Source organism: Pezoporus flaviventris, unplaced genomic scaffold, assembly GCF_033815535.1.
Source record: "Pezoporus flaviventris isolate CSIRO_AGI_PZ_B2104156 unplaced genomic scaffold, CSIRO_AGI_Pfla_v1 ptg000003l, whole genome shotgun sequence".
NCBI lineage: Eukaryota > Metazoa > Chordata > Aves > Psittaciformes > Psittacidae > Pezoporus > Pezoporus flaviventris.
Window position 1 is genome coordinate 10,175,226 of NW_026892551.1, and position 20,447 is coordinate 10,195,672.

The 20,447-nt window shown below is 40.9% G+C and overlaps 1 protein-coding gene across 5 annotated transcripts in view; it reads left to right on the forward strand.

The window, feature by feature from the left end:
* Positions 1-20,447, forward strand: part of KLF12 (KLF transcription factor 12) — a 263,859-nt gene that overhangs the window by 195,347 nt on the left and 48,065 nt on the right. For 4 of the 5 annotated variants that reach the window (XM_061445267.1, XM_061445269.1, XM_061445270.1 and 1 more), the window contains one exon: positions 2,373-2,432. The exons of the other annotated variant lie outside the window; for it this stretch is intronic. In XM_061445267.1, the coding sequence (XP_061301251.1) occupies positions 2,373-2,432 (60 nt within the window). The remainder of the gene's footprint in view (positions 1-2,372; positions 2,433-20,447) is intronic. 5 annotated transcript variants of the gene reach the window in all.

A 20,447-nucleotide genomic window follows, 5' to 3' on the forward strand; every position in this document is an offset into this window, starting at 1 on the left:
ATGAGTTATCTCTGCTCTTCTGGAGCTTGGGCTTCTGACCTGTAGTTGTTCATTAAAGTACAGTTTGAAAAAAAAGGCTTAAGTTCCCAACTTTCCACTGTGGAAAATAAGAGATCAAGTACTTTGTTCTGAGCTTACCTATTTCTGCCTGGTCTAAAACCCAGAGCATGCTGTCCTCTTCCCACCAGCCTTCTCTCTGTCTGAAAATGTGATGGCCAGTGGCAGCAGTGGTACAGCCACCCACGTCTGGCATAAAAACCTAGTCGTTAGAGTACTGACTCAGGAAGCCAGATACCTACGTTTGCCAATAATGGAACACAAGGGTAGAATGCAAAAGGTACAAAAGATATCCAGGAGTGCTCCTACAACATCCTTTCCCTCTTTTCCTCCTACGCTTGCGGTTTGGATTGGGAAGTGACTATTACAGGTCCTTTTTATGGTGAATCCATGTTGTCATGTGTGATTTAGCCATTTTCATAGCACAGATAAAGTTCAAGGCCCAGAGACAGGGATGGGGTGTTTCTCCCCATGATTTCTAGATGAGAGCAGAGGCTGGGTGAAAGGCCACCAGCATTTGGCTTTCAGGCCAGACAGAGAAGAACATAGGAAGCTTTAGGTGTCTGTGAGGTTGGTTGGAAGATGTCTGTGTGTCTTTCACTTCAGTGCCTGGATACTGGAGGTTCTAACCAGAGTTTCAGTTGTCCCACTGATAAAAATTTAGCCTGCAAATGCTTATCATCCTCACAAACATTATTTTTGCCTGCCGTATTGCTAACTTGTTAAAAAGGGACCTTTATGAAAAATGTACAAAATTTAAAGTCATGATTTCTGGGTAATGTGTTGCTGTTTGTATCAACTGTAGGAATAAATATTTTTCCCAGTAAGACACAAAGATGATTATAAATTAATTGACATAGGAGAGAATGGTCAATGTTATGGTTTCCAGTTGCCATTCTTCCAGTGCACATTCATTTCAGTTGAGGGCTGGTGGGGTCAGGGAGATTTTGTCCCAATGCCCCCTGATTAGGTACAACTGTGAAATAAAATCTGTATCTAGTGATGCCATGGGACAGGTACCTGAGACATTTCTGAAGAAGGAAGAGTCTACACAGAAAGTCGAAAAAGTGTCAGATGCTGAAAGAGCTAATAATTTAGACTTCAAAAATCCTTTACATCATTTTGTCATCTTGATAGCAGATTTCTGTCAGTATCAGAAATGTAACATTTACCAAATGGCAAAATCAAACAAGCAGTAAAGAAGACTAATATTTACTACACATTTGAAGCATGTAAGGGGTTTGAAAGATTCAGTGCAAAATCTTGGGAGAAAATGGATTATTTGTAGGTTTCCAAGGGCAAATGGAAAATGCAGTTATATAAATCAAGAGAAGTTGCTTTGAAATTTTCCTTTTCACTTTCAAAAATTGCTGTGCCAAGCTGGCCATTTTAATTGAGCATTATGAAGGACCCAGAATGCTTCCAGTGCAAATGCATTCAGCTGCTGGTGTGCTAGAACATTTTTGTGATTCATGTTGTTATTCTGATATTTTTACTAGTTTCTTGGGCTTTGGCCTCAAACCAATTTCTTGGTACATTTGAGGTCTAAACCACAGAGAGAAGGACTGAAGGGGGTTATTCATGGGCTTGGCTTTCTACAGGCTTTACTTTTCTGTTTCCCTCATGTGCTGGTGGAACTGTTTCCAAAGCCAGCTGTATGATGCTATGATGCCTCTTGTTTGAGCCCATGCAGCACATCAGAATTTGTCAGTGAAAAGGAGCAGACCATGTACTCCAAATCCCAACATAGGAGTTTATACACCTATGACATCGTATATTTGTGTTGTGCAGTATTCCAAATAATATTCTAGAAGATTATCTATTTTCCCCTGGAGTCTCAGTTTTAAGTAAAAGGCTTGATTTTTTCAGTGATGTGTTGGGAATAATATTACTTAAGCAGCAGAATTCTGGGAGTGGACATTCGCTCCAGCCTCTGTTTTCTCTTTGTGCAATGTCTGCCTGCTCTAGGTTCTCGTTAATGTTTACCTCTTGGTCACTGATTATTTTTTAATGAGAAAATAAGATCTACCATGATCCAGAATTACCACTACATGACACCTGGGCCCTTAAGCTTTGACTTTGCTCCCATGTAAGTTAATGGCAGAGCTCCTGATGATTTGCTTAGCACCAGCTGGGACCTCTGCAGAGCAATTTGAGTTGGAGAAGAAGTTTTAAGTGAATGAGAAAATCTGAAAGTCTCCTCCACACTGAGGCTATGTGCGTACTTTGCAGTAAGTGTTCCTCAAGCTTGTCTAAGTCCCCTACAATTGTTTGGGGTAACTTAAAATTCCTAATTGTCTGTGTTCAATTTCCAGAGAGAGCATGTGGGGCTGTGCCAGGTCAGCTGTTAACCCTTTTCGTTTTTTCAACTCCAGGTATGAAGCATTTTATTGTGTATTATATGATGTTCTGTTTTATTGACAAAGTCTAGTAGCAGTGCTTTTCAGCTTTTTTTCCCTCTTAATGTCACAGCTGGGGGATATGCGGGCCTAGGCAAGGTCTAACGTTGGTTTGTGTTACTGCTTTTAGTATTTTGGGGCTGGGAGGGTGGTGGTGTGCATCATGGGAAAGCTGCAAAATTTTTTTTCAAAATCCCAATGACTAGAATACAAAACCAGAAAAAAAGAAAATATTCTGTTAGATGTTTGATAATGCAGTTAAAAATGCTCAAATTGTCTATTGAAATTGAGTAACAAAATTAAATGTGAATCAACATAGCTGGTTATAATGGGTCATTGCCAGTTACCATGAAACAGTCCACCAGCAAAGCTGTGAATGTAGGAAAGAGATCTTTGCTTGTTTTTCAGGGACGCCAACATTTTAAAAACTTGCTGTGTAATGCCTTAGTAGATGCCCTGCTTTATAGTTTAATACAAATCCAATGGGGGGGTGACTGGGAGGTTTCAGTAAGAGCTGTGATACCATAAGGTGCTTTGGGTTCACCTCACTTGCCCAAGGAGAAATACTGTATGACAGAGGGGTTGTACCAACTCTGATAGGATTCCTGTTTTTGTTGGCTTTGTTGCTGCTGGTTTACTGGGTTTTAAAATAGCGTGTGATTAAATGTCTGCTCTTAGTGTGCTTGCTTGCTTGTTTGTCCTTCCCCCTTCATTTGTTTGTTTTGTGGGCCCCTAAAAAGATTCCTTTGCAGTCGTGTCTGTCATGTGACAAGTGTATACACATCAACTCACTGCTTTATCTACTCTTAGTAATCCATGGGCCCTCCTATGTAGAGTACGGAAGGAAAAACAACTTCAGACATTCAGCATAAGCAAATAAACTGCAGAATAAACCTTCACATTTATAAGTAGAGTTAAATTCATAATGAAATTAAGAAGACGTCATGTTTAAGAGCAATTACACTTTCAGATTGCTAATGAGTAGTTGAATACAGAAATCGTTCCTCAAATCTACTCCAATTTGCACTTAATTGCATTACAACTGGTATATTTATATTAAAAATGTGCAGGATCTTATTACTCAAACATTTTCAAAGCAGCAGCAGGCAGCAGCAACTCCTCCGTTAAAGCCAGTGCAGCGCTTTTAAGGTTTCTGTGGAAATGGAATAGAGGTTATAAGATTATTAAAAAAAAAAAAATCCTTAGAATTTTCTTTGATCTGGTTGAATTTATCAGTGCAACTTCAGAATTTATAATGAAGAGCCTACTAGTTTCCCAAAATGTTGTATTTCTAGAATAAATTTGTATTTCAGATACTATTTTGAATGCAAAGCTACTTTAGCGAAAATCAGCAATAATCTATATAATCACCAATTCTATTAGCCTCTATTCTGTAGGAAGCATTTTCAAGAAGGAAGCTTGAAAATGTTGTCAATTTTTGGTCTTTTCTTAGCATTGCTCATGAATTTGTACATGTAGAGTTTACACATACCACAATAATGAATAAGAGCTCCTACTTATGAGGCCTGCTGAATAAGATTCATGGTTAGATGTAGATGAAGATGACATAAGTTATTTCATGTACCAGTTCTAAACCACTAAAAGTTTGTTGGCTCTGACTGGAATGAGTCTGAAATATAGTATTTTGTTGAGGCCAGTAGCTGGTAATAAAACCAGAAACTTGTAAGAGAGGGGTAAGGTCTTATATGGGTTTTTAAAATAAAGGACCAAATTATTCAAGAAATTCACAGCTGTCAAATCTCATTTAGGCCATGAGGATCTGTCTGCAGAGTGAAAGGTGGAAATGAGACCAATAAGATGAATATTTCAGTTAGCGTATCATTTGAAAGTATAAATTCTTATGGTGCACTTAAAACTGCTTGTTCTGCTAGGGAATATTCCTCACAGCTGGTCTTGCTTCTTGGAGTATAGCACTATTGCAGTTTAGGAGCAGTAACTGCTTGTCAGAAGTGAATTGTGCTACAATTAGGTACAGCTTAGTGAGTGTCTGTATTTCATTTGAATGAAATTTCATGCCTGGCTAGTTTTGGGTTTTCTTTTTCAATTTGGTGTTATTAAAGTTATCTTTTTCACTAAATTTCAAGAAAATTACTCTTCCATAAAACTATGGTCTAAATTACGGTATTCCAGTTATGAAAGTACAGAAATATTCTTAGATACTTGATTTTTTTTTTTTTTTTTGTGGTAGTGGGGGAACAGAATGGATCATGAAGTCTTGAAGAAACATTATTTGTAGGCTCCTTTTTCTATTGGTCTCATGAAATCTACTAAAAGCTGTAAGTTTTACTCAAAAGCAGTTCCACACGAATGTTCTGCATCTGCTGCCCAGTGTGGATGGCCACAAGCTGGGACTTTTGCTGCAATTCATACATGTCTAACTGTTCTTTTCCTGCAAAATGTTGAGTATTTTGTCCGTACTGCTTCCCCTGATGCAGAAGTGTGCTGATCTGCCATTTCACTGGTGTTATCACATATGAGTCTCAGATGTTAGTGGGCACAACATGCTGCTTCTTCCTTGGAGTCTTGCAAACGGTACTGGTTTTGCTTTTGTATAATTTACCCCTGTTCTTCTTTTTAACACCTTGTTCCACAGGCTCAGCCAGATGGGAGATGTTTGGCAGCTGGAGATGCCAAATTCTGGAATATAGCTTTCCTGAGTTGGCACATGGGTTCATGGCTGGCTTCTTGGCTTGCACCTCTGCTTGGCTAGCTGTGTAGCTGGCAGCTGTAGCACTGCCTTTGGGGCTATGTTAGGGTCAAGCTGCTATGGAGTTGGATGACTTTCCAGATCTGAATTACCCTGCTGGACACCATTTTCACCTTAGTTTGCTTTGACTCTGCTATTCAAAGATGGATGTTTGCACTCTTCTGTTTTATTCCTGCCATTTGTAAGGCTAACTTGAAGCAGTAGTTCTCGTTTGTCACCACTTCAAAAAGAAAAGCAGCATTGCAGAGTGTACTCTTTCACTTGTTAGGATTCCCATTCAGTTAGCAGGAATGTAAGGCCCAAGTCTGTGCTTGTAATTCATCTCTGGGACCAAACTGTGACTACAGAGCACAGGCCTTAAAAAAAATGTATTTCTTAAGTCTAAACTTCTCTTTCAGCCATGAGTGAATCTGGCCTCTGTCGAACAGAAAAATAACACACATTTAGGGACACAATCCGAATAATTTTTTTAAAGAAAAAGGATAAAGAATAATGATGATGATAATAAATAGAATGTTACTGATAATAATTAAAAGCACTGACAGAAGAAAATACTTAATCTTCTCTTTACTTGATGTGGAATGTCCTCATTACATACTTTAGTTTTACCTTAGATTTTTTGGTTTGGTTTTTAGTTGAGTTGTCTTCTTTTTCTTTCTATAAATGAGGTGGTGAAAAATTACTGCATCTAGGATAGCCAAAGCATTTGAAGTAATTCCCTAATCTACATCTTTTCCTCTGTGCAGCTTGGTGCATAAACATTACTTTCAGTGGGAAAAACTGCAAATTCAGGAGGTTACTGAGACTCCAGATACTTACAATAAAGTTCAGATTAGTCATACCTGCTATGACTACTTTTCATTCCCTCACTCAGCTGTAGTGAGAGTACATTGTGCTACACTGACTGGTATCTCTGTGACACACTCAGGAAACTTTACTAACACTTGAGCAGATAGATAGCACTTGTGCCTTACTTGGACACAAAGTAGGTTTGTGTCCTGTATGTTAAGATTAATCTTTGCAGGGTGAGGAAAAGCACCTGAATTCCCCCATTGCATGTTTCAAGAGCAATCAAAAAGGAGACCCTACCCATCTGGTTTAGGTGTATACCCCACTGATGGCCTAAGTGATGTTAGTGCTTCCACAGGAATACAGCCTGGTTGCATTACCTAAGTCGTCATGGACTATATAGGAATAAGAAATAAAGCAATAGGAAATGAAATACAAGCGATAGGAAATAAAAGCATCTGTTTCACTCGGAGGTAAGCCGCATAGCTCTTTCTGGGCAACAGTGGAGTAGAGATGATTCTATTGAAAAGCAAGCTGGCAGCAGCAACAGCAGTATTCCCACCTCTGCAGGAGAACTTCATTAACTAACTTGTCAACAGAGAGAGAGACCTGAGGTTTAGGTTCTCAGCCCAGGCATCATGGGGGTGTTATAATCATTGGGATCCTTGGCACAGACCTAATCAGATGAGATACTTGAGGAGCAGTGGAGTCTCTCACCTCACTTTTTGCTGAATATGGCCATTGTATAGGCAAGAGCACAGAAGTCACAGGTTGCAAAGGAAAGTAAGAAGAGCCTGAATCCTACCTGAGCATGAACAAGACTGGGACTGTAGGCTCCATTCTCTGGAGCAACATTAGGTCAGAATGAAATAGAACTATCACCATCCCCCTTTTGGAGCTAAGTGTCCAGATTTCTGCCCAACCTTTTAGGTTTGTTGTTCTTACAGTCCTGGTTGCTGAGTAGTTCGCTTACATGAACACTCAAGCAGGAAACCACAAGTCCTTATAGCCAGGTTATTCCTGGGGTGATGAAGATGCTGAATCAGTCTTCTGTCTGAGAAGGACCTACAGCAGAAGTCTTTCCTTCCCTAGTTGAATTACCTGACTGCAAGGCTACAATGCAACACTTGGCCAGTGTCACCGTGATTGGTACCTAAAGCAGCTCCAGTGAAGTACCTCATGAGTTTAAGGGCATGCTGTGTGGGACTGTTCATGGACAGTGGGTGGGAATGTGGTCATGGACCTAGGAAGGCTTCTGGTGCCTGCCTCCCAAATCAGGGTTTCAGCATGCTGGTTTTCACACTTCTCCATATGTTATTTCACTTCCTCAACTATATTTTCTCCTTTGAAACAAGTAAGCTATAAGTCATTTTTAATGTAGTAGAATTAGAGATGTTATTCCATTATCTAGAGTATCCCTTTTCCCTGTTTCTTTGTTTCTGCCCTTTTACATGGGCCTGGCTGTCCTTAATTTTTTGAATCTCAGCCACAATTTCTGCTCCACTATTGCATTTCTTGTCACTGTCTCTATCCCAGTGGCTTTGGCAATCATATACAAGGTAGAGCAAATTATCTTCTTTCTTCTTAAAAAAAGAAAAAAAAACAAAAAAAGCAACTATGATTGCTGTCCCTTATGCATTCTTTTCAAGCATATAAACAATATGTGCTGTTAAAAAATAAAAAAAAAAAACCTGCAAAAATGTTTTTCCCTTGCACCTCCAGTACATTCCGTAACTCAGTTACTGTAACTGTTTTTAAACTTTTTCAAACACACATACTGTCAAGAGGTTGCAGTAAAACAAGTGTTTCTCGTAAGACCAATGTGACCGCAAGGCATGAAAAAAGATGACAGAGCAAACAGAAATTCACATGTTTTGTGTATCAACATCTTTTTTTTGCCCAGTGGCAGATACTTGGAGAAAGAATCTGTTTACTTCAGTGAAAGGCTAGCTTAGAGTTTTCTGATTCCCAAGGCAAACAGAAGGCAGAGTTTCCAGCTTGCAAGCTATTCAGTGTGTGTGATGAGCAGAAGTCATTTGTGGATTTGTATGTTGCATTTTAGCATGATTAAATGTTTTAAGTCTATGGATTTCATGTTGGGGATTAATGATGCTGAATGAAAGAGCATCAAAGAATAAAACGTATTTACATGCCAGATTAAAATACCTTAAAAAAGAGACAGAGTACCTGTTATTGGATAGAAGTGGGGTAAGAGCTGCGTAGGACCAATTGTTCATTCTGCGTCAAAAGGATGCTTATTTCAGCATAGAAAGAAGAAAAGTGAAGGTTTGATAAGGATTGGCTGTACTTATCTGAATTCTGAACACTTGTGTTTCACTCATCATTTTGGAAGAGGGGATTAAAGAGGTTTCATTATCAGTTAGTGCAGATCTGTTTCACTGAATCAATCAAACCATGATGCTTAGCTGCTTGGGATTAATGAGATGATCTTTAACTGGAAAAATTGTTGGTAACAGGGTGTTAGTAAAGGACAGGATGTGAAGTTATTCAGTGCAAAGGTGGACATAAGATACAGTAAAGGTGGTGTTTGCTGCTTTGAATTTGCATAATACTTTTAGATCTGTTTGCCTTAGCATATTAACTCATAAACATACCATTATCTTAAAATGTGCTTAATTGGTTTGTATATGTTCTCTGCAAATCTTCCTCATGGCTGTCTAGATTCATGGGTCATATCTGGATTTGCAGTTAGGTGTCGCATTCTGTTTACCAAGATAACAGTAGATGAAGATGGAAAAGACCTATTTGCTCATTAAATCCATCCTGTTGAAAGCACAATATAGGCTCTTCCAGTAGTATTAAACTGTTAGTATCCCTGATGTTATCCAGTATGCCAGGGAGAGAATTTATTTGTGCCGTATCTGTAGATAAGGGTGCCTTAATGATCAAGTTAGCGTGTGAAATACTTAATGCATATGAAATACTCCCTACTGAGCTGGGGAGAAGTTTAAACGTGCAATCTAATACAGCTGAGTAAATAGCTGATGAGACCAGCTCGTGCACACATTCGTTTTTTCCCCTGCTGATGCTCTAATCCAGATTAGCATGTGTGAGGTGAATTCAGCAGTCTGATACACACTGTGATTTGTTTGACGCAAAAGGGGTTGAATGATTACCCTGGGTTTGGGGCAGCAAAGGGGAGGGGTTGACAATGTGAGGTTATTTTCCCCCCCTTCTCCGCTTCCACTGCTTAATACAAGACCTGAAGCCCTTAGTTACCGAACAATGTCTGAGCAGTAACCAAGCTTGTGCAAACCCCAGAGAAGAGTAATGACTGTTCCTCACAAGCTTCCTGCCTCAGTGCAGGTGCAGGAATCAGGAGGGCCTGAATAATTCATAAGGTGCAAATTAGCCCCAGCTTGCTCCCACTGCTCGAATTCTGCTTCAGCTTACCTACCTAGTTGCTAGAAGAACAGAAATAGAGGAGGCTTGGGAAACTGAAGAGGGCAAGGCAAAAAGCGTTATGGTTTAAAGGCTAAAGTCACAGAGACTGCTGAACGCTGGGTGCGTTTGAAGGCTTGGTGCTTATTGAGGAATTGGACTGTGCATTGACTATTCATGAAGTGTTTTCTCAGGAAGAAGTAAGCTCTGGGGACCCAATTCGTTGCTCTCAGAGAAGGAAAAGACTTCCTTTTAAGAATTAGGCTTTTCCCATTTTTATTGTTATTGTTTTTAAAAATTACTGGGTTTAAAAATAAATAATCTTAAAAGGTCATTTAAAGCCTATTAAGCTATTTGAGATGGATTTATGGTGTCACTGAACTCCAGGGTCCAGATAAATTGGCTGAGAAATTTTGGATGTTAGGATGGTTACTCCTTCAAGTGAACATGGATTCAAACAGCTTGTATGAAACTAGTTATATCTGGAAATGCAGTGTGCAATTAAGCTTGTATTTTTGTCATTTAAAAGGCTGCATTTCTGTTTTCTAAATATTGCTTGTGATGGTTACCTTTTCTATGGGTTACTTAACTGGTTTTCTGCACAGAAGAACGAAATGAGAGGCGAGAGGTGCTTAATCCTTCTGCTGCACATAACTGCAGCTCACCCAAATGCCAAGTAAAAGGTTTTGGTGAGCACTGTTATTATGGGAGAATGGGATTCCTGACACAGATCTATAAACAATTGGTGTGTATCCATGCGGTACCAAGAGGAGTCGGCCTGAAAAAGGCAGATTGTTTCTGCCGCATACCTGAATATCCCTTTGACATCTCTCATGTGGGAGATGGAAACATCCGACATCCCCAGCGGGAGCAGGAACAAGGTGGTTAGTTCTCCCTATTGACAGGTGTTCGTGTGGAGAAAAACTCTCCTAATGTTTTTACAGTGCTCAATAAGAAAAGAGAAGGAGAAAAGATCTTTTTAGTGGTTTGGGGGGGAGGGTGTTCTGGTTTTTTTGTTTGTTTTTTTTTCAACATACATCCCTTCTACCCCGCCCCCTCTTGGCTCCCGCGTGCAGCAGCAAGATCACGTTGCCATCATCTGTTTTTGCATTTCCCTCATTTGGGTGGCTGGAATAGGAGCTGGCTCTCATTTTTAGCTGATTCTGTCATTTCCGCTAGGCCCCAGCTTGGGGGAATGCCAAGACCAACAGGTGATCCCTGTAGCTGCAGAACAGCAGGAAGGAGGCTGTGCATGTAGGAGACACTGCACCAGAGGGGCTCCCTGGCCCTGATCCATCTTTTTGTATAATTAACACCCCCCTTCCCCAACTCCCCCATAGCGAGCAGAAATCTGTGCAGAACAGCTCAGCTGCAGCAGCCCTTGTAGGGAAAATGTTAGTAGAGAGCCCTGGAAGAACATCGGCTGTGTCTTAGAAACCGTGGTTGGTCCTTTATATGAACAGGGGCAAAACTGTATTAGCTGATGAAAAGTAATATGCACCCTGTCGATTTAGAGTAGATATTAGGAAGAAATTATTCACTATGAGGGTGGTGAGGCACTGGCACAGGTTGCCCAGAGAAGCTGTGGCTGCCCCATGCCTGGCAATGTTCAAGACCAGGCTGGATGGGGCTTTGAGCAACCTGGTCTAGTGGGAGGTGTCCCTGCCCATGGCAGGGGGTTGGAACTGGATGAGCTTTAACATCCCTTCCAAACCAAACCATTCTGTCAGTCTATGAACCATTGCAGGAAAATAAGCATTTCAATAAATTTTAGTGTTATGCTTGCAGGCTTTCTTATTGTATAAGAATCAGTTTAGAAGGAGGTGATAATCCAGTTTAGGTTTTCTCTGCAAGAAGTAGCTTGTGGAGTCAGGTGGAAATACTTGGGAAGCTAGTTAGCTCTGGTCAGGAAGGGCTGTCTCAGCTGTAGAGCTAGGGCCAACCGGTGCAGCATCTGCACAGGCTTTGCATTCTCTGGGTGTCTGCACCAGGGAGGCAGGACAGTGCGGGGCTTCACAGGGGGAATTGCTAGAACACGTGGAAAACTTTCTGGAATTCTCAAGACAGCCTCAAAGAACTGTTTTGTTTTGTTTCTTTTGTTTGGGGCTGGGATTTTTTTTCAGAGGAAACTCCTAAAGCATTTTGTTTGTTTGTTTGTTTTTTCTTTTTGTGTTTTTTTGTTGTTGTTGTTGTTGCTGTTGTTTTTAATGAAAACAAGGTTATATTTAGGAGATGACAGTGGCTTAACTAAACCAGTTTCCAAACATGTCTCCGAGGCTTAGGTTAACCCCTTGGCATATACCATAATGTGAGATAACATGTCCCTGGAAACCCTAACTGCATGTTTGTATTTGTGAGGCAGGCTGATGGTTCAAGATAGACACTTGGTGGCCTTAATCCTCTGCTGAATAGGTGATATCTCAAATTTTCTCTGCAGGGTACACATGGAAGCCAAATTGCTTCTCCTATGGGGTCACTGCTAGTGGTTTGAAAGCTGAAGGCTGTGTATAGACAAGGTATATACATTATCTGTATGAACATCCATGGGGAGCTGGGCTCTCTCAGTGCACCACAGCATATCTCCACAGCAAAGGTAGACTGCTGGGAGAAATGAAGTGGGAAGCCTGGATCAGCTCCGCCGGTGGAAATGGGGTATTGCAGCAGATCTGCACAACAATAAGCGGTCACCCTGCCTGACCGCTCCTGCTATACACAAACCAGAAACGCAAACATCAATGAGAGTAAACTCAGTTATGAAACATCAACATATTTAGTAATGCTTCTAGCAGCTAGCCATCTGCAGTCTTTTTAACCAAGCCAGCAGTCGTTCTCTGTGCATGGTTCTACAGCTTGTCAGCCATCTGAAGGAGGAAGAAGCACCCTCACAGGGACACACTGCATGTCAGGGGTATGACGTGTGGAAATTTAAAGGAGATCCAGGACCTGAACTGGTAGTAGATTGTTCATTAATACAGACTTTACTTCCCATGGACATGTCTCTGTGTCCTAAATGGTGCACTGATAGACACTAGTATCTCTATTATTTTTCCCTTGTGCCCCTTCCTTTCTCAGTGCTGGTTTACTGCCTTTACCCCCTTCTAAAACATCTGGTATAGGAAGCTATCAGCAGGGAGTGAAGTGTTTCTATCAAAACATGAATTTTTCTCTTCTCTCATCTCTATTTGTGAAACTGTCCTAATCTCTACAATTGCAGTGGGTCCTGGACAAACCTAAAAAGCCCCTCTGGCAGACTCTGCTGTCCCTCTTGTTTCCCGTTGGTTTGAGGGCAAGTGGGAATGATTTCTTTCTCAGATGCTCACCTCTGGCTCCAGTGACCTCTGTAAACCCACACATGCATGTTAGGATGAAGCAGAAGCTTTTAGGGTGGTCAGGGAGCCCAGTGACTCAGTTTCATGAGCAGGCAGCAGTACCAGTCGGAGAGTCTCGAGAGCAAGCAGGATACTTTCCTCCTGCACTTAGCTCAGTGCAGCCTGGTCTGGGCAAAAGCCCTCTGAAGAGTACTGCAGGCAGGAGAGAAGCATCCTTGGGCGGCCCCCAGAAAGTCAAGTTTTCCAGTGCTTTTGGCAGGCAGCCTGAAGCAGATCCATTCCTTATGCCAGCCCCGTGGAGCGCTGCCCCTCGCAGTTCTCCCTCCTGCTGCAGCACATACCTTACTATTATTAATAGTCTGGAGGCGCCAGCAGCGTGCTTTGTTCTGGTCGGTATGCAGTTGCCCAGAGAGCAGGGAGCTGTGTGGCAGTTGTTTTTTGTACTGGTAGATGGATTTGGGAATGAGTGCTGCAGTTTGTCGTGTTCTTTTTTATGCCTCCTCACTCTGGGCTGTCCCCAGTGCACACAGCAGGTGAAGAATGTTGTAATCCATCTGGGAAGTGCTGTCAGGACACGGAGGTGCATGGAAACAGCAGTGTCTTCAGGGGAAGCAGATCAGCCACACCAAGTGGTTCCATAGTGAGCCGTAAAATTCTGATGCAGAGTGAGAAAAAGAAGCAAGTCAGCCACAGGTTTTTCTTAACTTCTGCTGTGAGCATGCAGAGTCCCACAGTGTGGTTTATTGGCGCATCTTAAAACTTCAGTGGGGAGCTTTAGGTTAGATACAAGGAAGAAGTTCTTTTCTGTAAGGTTTTGAGACACTGGAACAGGTTGCCCAAGGAAGTTGTGAATGTTCCATCCCTGGCAGTGTTCAAAGCCAGGCTGGACAGGGCCTTGAGCGACCTTGTCTAGTGGAGGGTGTCCTTGCCCATGGCAGGGGTGTTGGAACTGGATGATGTTAAGGTCCTTTCCAACCCTAACCATTCTATGATTCTATGATCTTAAAGGACTTCTCCAACTAGTTGATTCTGTGATTCAGTGGTTATGTAGCATGCAGGGAAGCAAGCTGCTCCTGCGCACTTGGCCTGGTTTGTGACTTGCCCAAAGTCACAGATTTTATTGAGCCGTCACTGTGAAATCAGTGAAAGCTCCAGAATCTCTGGCTGCTGTTTGTTGAATCATAAATCCTTAATAGTTGTATTTAGTTTGGAACTGACGGAACTTTCAAATGTACCTGCTTTCAGGCTACAAAACCTAAGTGAAAAAAGACGTGTATTATTAGTGTGTGAGCAAAGGACGCTTCTGATAAAAACAGTGGATTTGGCAAATGACCTAACAAAATGTCCAGTCATGGGGATTCCTCTGACCTCAGTGTGGAATACTAGGCAGCGTGCACTGAACCTCATGTCCCCCAGATTAGTAACTGTTTAATGTTATTCCTGTAACCCGTATACTTCCTCTTGTTACACCACCTCCTCCTGTTTTTCCACCCTGTGTAGTTCTACTGTTTCTCTGAGTATTAGCTCACTGCAGCAAATAGTTTGTCTTTTTAACTACTTTGTGAAATACCTAGTGCTCTTTTGGGTGCCATAGAAGTAATAATAATAATAATAGTAATAATTTTTCAGGTGTACTGTGTAAAGTTGTATTGTTTGTTGCGCAGACACAAAGAAAGGGTGACTGCAGAATGCTGATAACTCAGCTGTAAGGTAAACCTCTATCACAGGAAGGGAAATGGTCTAGTTTATTTATGAGTACACTCAGAAACAATGCCTGCCTTCCACTATACCCATCCATTTTTAGAGTAGCACGTTTTACTTGGATGCAGCATCACTGAAGGTCAATAATAATCAGGGCTAAATTGCTTACAATGCAAAGGTAATGAAATGCTCTCATTACACCGGTCATCATTTTCATTGTTAATTCAATGTTGTTTAACTTTTCACTGGTTTCTCCCATCACAGATGTGGCAGTGAGGCAGCGAGGCTGAGCTGGCTGCTGCTGGTACTTGAAAGGTACAAAAAGGTACCGCAAAGAAAATTGATTGACTGCAGTTGACTGTATTAGAGAGAGACCTTACTTGAACCAGCAGTAACTGGAGGGAAGTGTAAACTGGCTTTAATTCTCTAGCAGACCTCTGAATATTAAGGATGGGCACAGCAGTTGGGAGGACACATTCAGAGTCTGGTCATGTTCAGGATCACATCCTCTTGGCTTTCTCGTTGTTGCTGCAGTTATTTGCAACTAAGGGGAATTCTCTAGCTTTTGGAGTTCATGTTAGGTATATAATTGGGTGGAGAATTAATGTAAACTTAAAATAATTCCATTTCACAGGCATTATACTCCTTAGTTTTAAATTATTCAGCTTCGTGTCTCCAGTATCTCCCAAAAGCCCTGCCGTTATCGATTGTCTGAGTCTCTTTATTAGCTTATATTTTTCCCTAAAAGCAAGGCCTCATGTACAGTGTAATTATCCAGCAGTGCCGATTAACTGCATAATTCTCTTTTCTGTAAAACTGCTGTGTAAATTACTTTTCATTTCACAAAAATGACTCGTCAGGCAATTTTGTGGAGGGTTTTTTGATAGGTTTCTTTTCTTTAGGTTCCCCTTTCGCAGGCATCATCTCCATCATTATGTCATGGTAATATTGTTAAATACTGTTGTGTATGATCTTGGTGCAAGCGCTGAGCTGTACAATGGAGAAAAATAAAGTGGTTTATATGGTATTGTTACTTCTGCCAGCAGACACGATGAGCCGAAGTTGCTAAGATATCCTGCTCTAAGGGCAAGGATGTTTTTAGAGAAAAATGTTGTAACAATGAGGTCAAGGAGACTTAAAATCTTCACACATCTGAACTTTTCAGATTTCCTGTTGCTGCTTTCAGTACGGTTGAGTCACCTCAGCAGCCTGCATGTCCTATCCATCGTTGTCCCTTCCCCATTTGCCTTGGCAATGGCTCCTCATCCTTCTTCCTGCCTTTCACTCCAAGACCAAGAAGCCTACCCACCACCTTCCCATGCCCTTAGGTATTTCTTCATGCTCCCTACACCTGCTTCCTGGGATAGATGATACAGAGAAGATGGCACGTCCTTAGGGGACTATACTCTTGAATAAGAAATGGTACTGTGCTTATCAGCTTTTCATCTGGATTCGACCTGAACAAAACAGTGGACAGCATACAGCAGAGAGCTCTTTCTTGGACTAAAGGATAACCTGGATATTTCAAATTGAACTTTTTCCTGTCTGGTGAGCATGAGTCATTTGGTCTGCCATTTTTAAAGCTGTCGTTTGTTGCACATGTCATGTATTTATAAATGCCCCAAGCAGTATGGAGGTGCAGGTCATCCTAGCCCTGCTGGCATAAGAACTAGCTTGCCTGCTCCTCTGCTCTGCGAATCCTTTACTAGTTGGCATTTGGTTTCAAAAGGGCATGTTTCACTAGTGTGTGTGTAGAAACAACTGGCCAAAGTCTAAAGTCTTTCTTACTGAGTCAGTCCAAGTGGATCCAGTAACCTGGCTAGTGTTTATGAAAAGAGCAGAAAAACAGGGTTGGTATACAGTGATTGGAATACATCCATCCCCTCCGTCTATCCATCTTCTACATTATAGCTTAAAAGAAAAAACCACTGTGGTTTATGCACTTTCAGTCTTTGAGGCCATTTCTTGACCTCAGTGTTCAATATCTGTATATGGCCCTGCCCTTTGTGAACTCGGCTAATCCTCCTTTGAGCCCATTTATTCTCTTGGCCTCTGCAGTATGCAGTGGCAATGAGTTGTAAGTGAAAAATAAAAATGAAAAATAAAAAATGCTCTTCCCTCTGTTCAGTTTAAGCCTCCAGTTCTTAGAAAAAATAGTGAATAATCACTTCCTATTGTTACATTCTTAAGGGTGTGTGGATCTCTACCCTCTCCCCTTGGTTATCTCTCAAATTTGGCATTCTCAGGGTAACATGATTGTGGGCCAGCTGTCAAAGATGTGGCTGAAATAATTTTCACTCTGTGCTTTCTTCTTGAGACCAAATTAATCCTAGATCTGCCATCGTTTGCAGCTGTTACTAAGAATAGGATAAATTAAAGAAACATGCTTCCCATGAACTATCACTCTTTACATTCAGAACATCACTACAAATAATTCCTTGTGGCACAAATAGTTGCAAAGCATAGAACTGTTGAAATGCCAGTTATTTAGCTGCTCTCACCATTTGCTTCTGATGAGTCAGTAGCTTGTTCAACCCTTTTTTTTAAGTATGACAAAATGATGCTTGTTGCTGTCCTGCTGCTTGAGCTACTGGCGTATCCTTGTAGAGCTCCTCATTTCCGCAGTGTCAGGAAGAACTAGGATTACTGCACCAATTGTTCTAATTATTTCCAAATTTTTCTTCTTAGCTTGTATTTCTGGAGCTAATTTGTTGGTTTTGTAAGTTATTTTATGTCTTTGTGTTAGTTTGTTTAATCCCACGCACCTGTGCTTTTAGACGATGTGTCCTTCTGCTAATGTTCTGTGTGCTGCTGTGAATTACAGCAATGAGCAGATGGGGTCAGATCTATAAGTATCTTTTAGGATAAAAGAAAAAGTGGTTTCCATGTGTCTAAAAATGCACATTTATGTTTTGCATTATGTATTTTCCTGAGTTCTAGACTTTAACTACTTCTGTTAAAAATGATTCTGGTACAATTATTTCCCTGGTTCTTCTGGTCTCAGTGACCTGTAACAACCAGTATTTTTGTTGACACATGGCTTGGCAAATAAAGGCTGAAATAGTAAACGGCTATCCTCTTTGATGTAGTTCCTAACTGTTTTCCATCAGGCGTTTGCAATACTGTTTTTAAAGGTTTAATTATACTCAGAGTCATTAGAAATCTATTGCATATGTCTGACTCTGAAGGGAGAGAAGTAACCATTTCAGTACACTCCTCTCCCCCAATTCCAATGCAGCATTATGTCTGATAATTTTTTTCTTTTATTAATCAGTTTTATTATCACAGCATAGACATCACTGCCTTCAAATCTCCACAGGCCTTCGACTAGAGTGGCTGTCAATACTGAAAACAGATTTTTGAGGGACGTTAGAGCACATTATTGTTCAGAGCACCATAAACCTTGTGGTGTTTCAGAACACCTCTGTACTGCAGAAGGGGTTTGCATCAGTGTATGTGCTAAAGAGTTGCTCTATGTTAGCATTCCTTTCCTTATAATTGAGGGAAAAACATGTTGCTTTTGCAGCAGAGATCTCCCTCATGGTAATGTAACCACGCTAAGTCGTAAAGGTCACAGCTTCTGTGAAAAGTTTCTCTATTAATAGTCTATAAGTATTTTGTTTCTGCCAAGCTAGTGCTTAGAACCAAATTAGCCCCTCATTACAAGTCTGATACATTAAAGTCAAGAGTGTATCAGCATGCCCTGTGTTGCCTCCAGACACCCTCTATGATCCTTTGCTCAGGCTGCATTTTCATAAATGTACACATACGGCAGATGTGACCAAGAAATCTGTTGGTCAGTCAAAAAACTGGTAAGACAAATGAGTCTCTTTTTCTTTCCTTTTTACTGCTCTTAAAACAAGTGGCAGTTTGTGAAATGTATTTATCAGCTGTGGGGAAATAGTTGCTTTTATTTCTCAATGTCACCTGTTGCCTGCCATGTAACAGCTAAAGATACTTCCATGGATAAATAAATGTTCACTGTTTCTTTTGATGTGACTCCTTTCACCAGCACAGAAGATAGGTAGAGTTCATTCTGAGTTTAATCGAGGGAGGTGGACACCTCCATCTCATTTTAAAGCATATGTCTAAGATGCACAAGGTGAATTATTCCAAGAATTGCCAGTTTGTCCCTGTCTGTAAGCAAACCATTAGCTAAGAACATAGAAAAAGGAATTTTGAAGATGACATAACAAATGTAGAGGAGATGTAAGGTAAAAATACCATCCTGGAGAGAGAAATCCTTCTTTGAAAATTAGTGTGTGAGTTCTAATCCTAAATACTGTGATACGAGCACCCAGTGAAATCCGGAAAAGTGGAGTTTGAAGAATGAATTACCTGAAATCACATGAACCTTTGCATTCAGTAGGTATATGGGACTGTGACTCGGGATTTTTTTTATCTGCCATATGCCATCCCTGTTATCTTAGATTTCTTATGCCTTGATTTTTAAGGATGCCCCAATCACCCATATTTTCTATTCCAGATCATGCTTATTGTAAAAAAGAAAAAAAAAGGAAGAAAAGAAATTGGGCAGTTAATTACTCTGTGTGTCGTTGCTTTGTCTGAAAAATGATGGTAGCATTGTCCATCAGCCTTGCTTGGATATTGAGAGAATAAATTCATAAATCTGAACTGTGTTCAGGTTTTATGTCAGTTCTCATAGTAAAACCTATGAATTATAGATAAGCCTTATAATAATCGAGAAGAAAGGGAAAAGGAAGGTTTACTGCTTTGTTTGCTCTCTTTTTGCTCCCTCTAGTAGCACGGAAATGAATTGTTCATTACTGCAGTCGTAAGGGTGAGAGCACCGGTGACTTCTGATGCTCTCGTAAATTGTGTTGTGCTCTCGAGATACAAGTGGCTGTGATTCACACGTAATTTCTGAATCCTAATTGTGTTAGACCCAAAAGTAAAGATTTCCATTCCAGGTTTGCAAGTGCACTCATGCAGGCAACCCTTTGTACCCCTCAGGGAACATCCTTAACTTCTCTGGGGTCCCAAGAGGACAGAGGTTCAGCCATCTCAATCCAGTTGTAGAATTTAACATTTAGATCCACCAATTTCAGCTTTTTACTCACAAACACAACACAGAACTATGTATGTCAGTGTTTGGTAGTTAGGACTTTTTCCCTAAAAAGCACTGGGGTGGTTTTAGTGTGGTCTTCTAGAAGACATTTTATGTCTGGGATGCTTCAGTTGCAATGTGACAAGGAAGTTAAGTTTTGGAGTATATGTGGGTAGACGTCTTCCTTTGTTGGCTCAGTGTTCAAGTCCTTTAGCAATGATGTGACTTGGTGATATGAGTTCTTTTCCAAAAGTAGCAGGGATAACTTAATTGCACAGATGGACAGATGTAATGAGTGGAGTCCCATCCTCATTCCTACCTGTGGGTTTTGGTCACCTCTGTTGTGTGGGTACCGAAGTTCAGCAAGTGCCAGTGAATCACATCGAGGAGGGCAGTAGCACACGTTAGCTCCCTAACCTGATTCTCCATAGGGTTACAGGTGCCTATGGCTTGGGGAGAAGGGGGAGAAAGCAAACCTGCTGCCTTTATTACTTGTGATTGCATTTTTTCAGGTGTATGGTGAAAGAGCACCGTGAGAAATGTCATGTGATGACCATGTAATTAGTAACAGTGGTCAAGTAGAACCTAGTAACAGACCTGGTCTGTATTCAGACTTCTTAAAATCATCTGATCTTGCAGTAGAGTGAGTCAGAGGTGAATTCAGAAGGTGAACTTGGTATTTTTTGTTTCTTATGCGTTTGTGTTTCTTACGGTATTTTCTGTCAGTCTGCTAGTCTTGAATCCTTGGTTCTCAGAATCCTTGTTTCTCTTGTTTCTATGCTTCTCATAAAAAAATGCATTTCCTGATTGCATCTGGAGAATTGTGAAGATACCTGTTCGAGTTTTCAGTGTATTTATAGCCTTTATCATTCTATCAGACCATGCATAAGCCCCACAGCAAGGCAGCTAGGTACATACAGCTAGGTACATACATTTTAACTTCAGCTTCACCAGCCTTTGGGGGCCTCATAATT